The sequence below is a fragment of the Protobothrops mucrosquamatus genome, unplaced genomic scaffold (assembly GCF_001527695.2).
Source record: "Protobothrops mucrosquamatus isolate PMUCROS unplaced genomic scaffold, P.Mucros_1.0 scaffold17259, whole genome shotgun sequence".
Classification (NCBI taxonomy): Eukaryota; Metazoa; Chordata; class Lepidosauria; order Squamata; family Viperidae; genus Protobothrops; species Protobothrops mucrosquamatus.
This window is the reverse complement of record NW_015403020.1, coordinates 10294-13739: the sequence shown is the minus strand read 5'-3', so window position 1 is coordinate 13739 and position 3446 is coordinate 10294. Positions and strand designations below refer to the sequence as shown.

Genomic DNA, 3446 nt, shown 5'->3' with positions numbered 1-3446 from the left:
CCAAATTTAAAACGGGTGGACTCCAAACTCCCAGAATTCCTCGGCCAGCATGGGGAAGTGAACTAAATTTAAAACGGGTGGATTTCACCTCCCAGAATTCCTCAGCCAGGATGTGGAAGTGAACCAAATTTAAACCAGGTGGCCTTCTGGGAGTTGAAGTCCGCTCCTCTGAAAGGGGCGGGGGCTGAGAATCGCCCTCTGGGGGCTTGCCGGGAGCCGCGTCCCCTGACCTGAGAGGTGCTTGGCGCAGTTGGTGTCGCCCTTCAGGTCGTGGTCGCGGTCCCGGGTGGAGAAGGGCAGCTGGGGGAAGTCCCCCATGGCGCTCTCCAGCTCCCCCCGGATGGGTCCCAGGAGGCTGAGGGTGTACGCCGTCTCCTCCCCGCCCAGCCGGAAGAGGAAGTGGGCTTTTTGCGCGTTGCCTTCCCAGTCCTGCAGCTCAATCAGCAGCTGGAAGGCCTCCGCCTTCACCACCCGGTGCGTCTTCTCCAAGCCCAGCCAGAAATCTCCTGAAAAGCAAAGACAGCCGTGAAAAAAGCAGCAGTCCTCGGCTTACGACCGTTGTTGAATGAGACATTTCCTCGGTTCAGTTGTAGCTCCCCCTTTTACCACATTTCCTGCCACCCTGGTTAAGCGCTATCAACGCGAGTCGATAACTCAAGTCACCCGGTCGTTAAGTGAATCCGGCTTCCCCTGTTGACTTTGCTTGTCGGAAGGTCGCAAAGGGGGGGGGAGAACCACGTGACCCCGGGACACTGCGGCCGTCATAAATACGAGACAGTCGCCAAGCGTCCGGATGCAAATCACCTGACCCTAGGGATGCTGCGACGGTCCTAAGTGTGAAAAACAGTCCTCAGTCACTTTTTGCAGTGCTCTCGTCGTAACTTGGAACGGTCACTAAACGAACGGATGTAAGCTGAGGACTACCTGCGTAGTTAGTCCCCGGCTTAACGACCACAACCGGGCAAGAATTTCCATTGCTTATTAGCAGTTCAAGGGAATTGCGCAGATTTTGCAACTTTTTTTTAGGGAATGCAGTGGCTGAGCAAAATGCTGAAGTCGTTAAGCGAATCGCCTGGTTGTTAAGCGAATCCAACTTCCTCCAGTGATTTTGCTTGCCTGGGAAGGTCGCAAACGGCGATCCCCTGACCCCAGCCATTGTAAGTACATGCTAGTTGGCCAAACTCCTGGATTTTGATCCCCTTGACTGTGGGGGGGGGGAATGCTGCAATGGTCATAAGTGTGAGGACCGGTTATAAGTGTGAGGACCGGCCCCAAGTCACTTCTTTAGGTGCCATTGTAACTTTGAACTAAACTAAATGAATGGCAGTAAGTGGACTTCCGGTTTGTCAATGTTTTAACTCAGGGGTCTTCAAACTTGGCCCTTTTATGCAGGGCTTTTTTTCAGCCGGAACGCGGCGGAACCGCGTTCCGGCACCTTTTTCCGGGCCGGCCGCACCGGAAATAGCCCCTCCCAAATTTTACTTGCATCCTGTTCTCTAAAGGGGCGGTCCTAGGGTTTGATGAGGGCGTGGCCAGGTTTGAGTTCCGCCACCTTTTCTCCGAGAAAAAAAGCCCTGCTTTTATGACTTGTGGACTTCAACTCCGAGAATTCCTCAGCTAGCATGGGGGAACCATGGCCCTTTTATGACATGGACTTCAACTCCCAGAATTCCTCAGCCAGCATGGGAGAACCATGGCCCTTTTATGACTTGTGGACTTCAACTCCCAGAATTCCTCAGCCAGCATGGGAGAACCATGGCCCTTTTATGACTTGTGGACTTCAACTCCCAGAATTCCTCAGCCACCATGGGAGAACCATGGCCCTTTTATGACTTGTGGACTTCAACTCCCAGAATTCCTCAACCAGAATAGGGGAACCATGGCTCTTTTAGGACTCGTGGACTTCAACTCCCAGAATTCCCCAGCCAGCATGGGAGAACCATGGCCCTTTTAGGACTTGTGGACTTCAACTCCCAGAATTCCTCAGCCAGCTTGGCTGGCTGAGGAAATCTGGGAGTTGAAGTCCACAAGTCCTAAAAGGGCCAAGGGTGAAGACCCCTGTTTTAACTCAATAAATAAATCTGGGAAATTTATGCCGTTAGAAGGCAGCTTCAAAGCTAGAGTCGCCAAATCTCTGCTGCTGGGTTCCTTCCCCAACCCGGTGCCCTCTTCTGTCTGCCAGGGGAGCAGCCTCCTGGCAGGAATTCTGGGGGTCACCCCCCCACACACAACGTTCACCCACCTGTCAGATTTCCAAAGCCGTCCTTATAAGCGTCCCAGAGCCGGTCAAAATCCACCGAGCCGTCTTGGCGCCTCTGGATCACGGTCCAGCCGCCCTCGTCTGCCAACAGAGAGAGCAAGATTTAGGACACCGCTGAAGGGGCAAGACACACACACACCCTGGCTTGGCATCTGAGTAAAAAGTATTGGAGGGGCTGCCACAAAGAAGAGGGGGAGGGGTCAACTTATTCTCCAAAGCACCAGAGGGAAGGACAAGAAATGATGGATGGAAACTGACCAAAGAGAGAAGCAAACCTGGAATTAAGGAGAAAGTTCCTAACAGTGAGGATAATTAACCAGTGGAACTGCTTGCCACCAGAAACCATGGGCGCTCCATCACTGGAGGATTTTAAGAAGAGGCTGGATAGTCATTTGTCTGAGATGGTATAGGCCAGGTTTCCTGCTTGAGCAGGGGGTTGACTAGAGAACCTCCAAGGGTCCCTTCCAGTTCTATTCTATTCTATTCTATTCTACTTTGCTCTATATTCTATTCTATTCTATATTCCATTCCATAATTTATTCCATATTCTATTCCATATTCTATTCTATTCTTCTCTACTCCATTCCATTCCATTCCAGTCTAGTTTAGTCTAGCCTAGTCTATTCCATATTCTATTCTATTCTATTCTATTCTACTTTGCTCTGCTGTGCTCTACTCTATTCTATTCCATATTCTATTCCATATTCTATTCTGTTCTATTCTATTCTATTCCATATTCCATTCCATATTTTATTCCATATTCCATTCTATTCTATTCTACTCCATTCCATTCTAGTCTAGTCTAGTCTAGTCTAGTCTAGTCTAGTCTAGTCTAGTCTATTCCATATTCTATTCTATTCTATTCTATTCTATTCTATTCTATTCTATTCCATTCCATATTCCATATTCCATATTCCATATTCTATTCTATTGTATTCCATTCCCTTCCATTTTCTCTTCTCTTCTCTTCCTTCTGACTTTTTTTTACAGTGGAAGCAACACGCACGTACACACTCTCTTTCCCAATCACATCAGCCAGCTCCTGGCTATATAGAGATTTGAACCCAGGCTCTTCCCTTTCCCACCCCCCTGCCCTCCCTCCCTCTGAACTTACCCATGTCGCAGAAGACTTTGAAAGCCTGGCCTCCGGGGGGCTGGATATCAAAGACCCCACTGCTCTGCTGCC

General features: G+C 49.7%; 1 protein-coding gene across 1 annotated transcript; it reads right to left on the bottom strand.

The window, feature by feature from the left end:
- Positions 1-230: 230 nt before the first annotated feature.
- Positions 231-3378, bottom strand: LOC107301811 (angiopoietin-related protein 4-like; the record flags this gene model as incomplete). Its single annotated transcript, XM_015830989.1, has 3 exons — positions 3375-3378; positions 2243-2341; positions 231-506 (listed from the first exon to the last, which is right to left on the bottom strand). Coding segments are annotated over exons 1-3 (379 nt in total), but the record flags the coding sequence as incomplete, so codon positions are not given.
- Between the last annotated feature and the right edge of the window lie 68 nt (positions 3379-3446).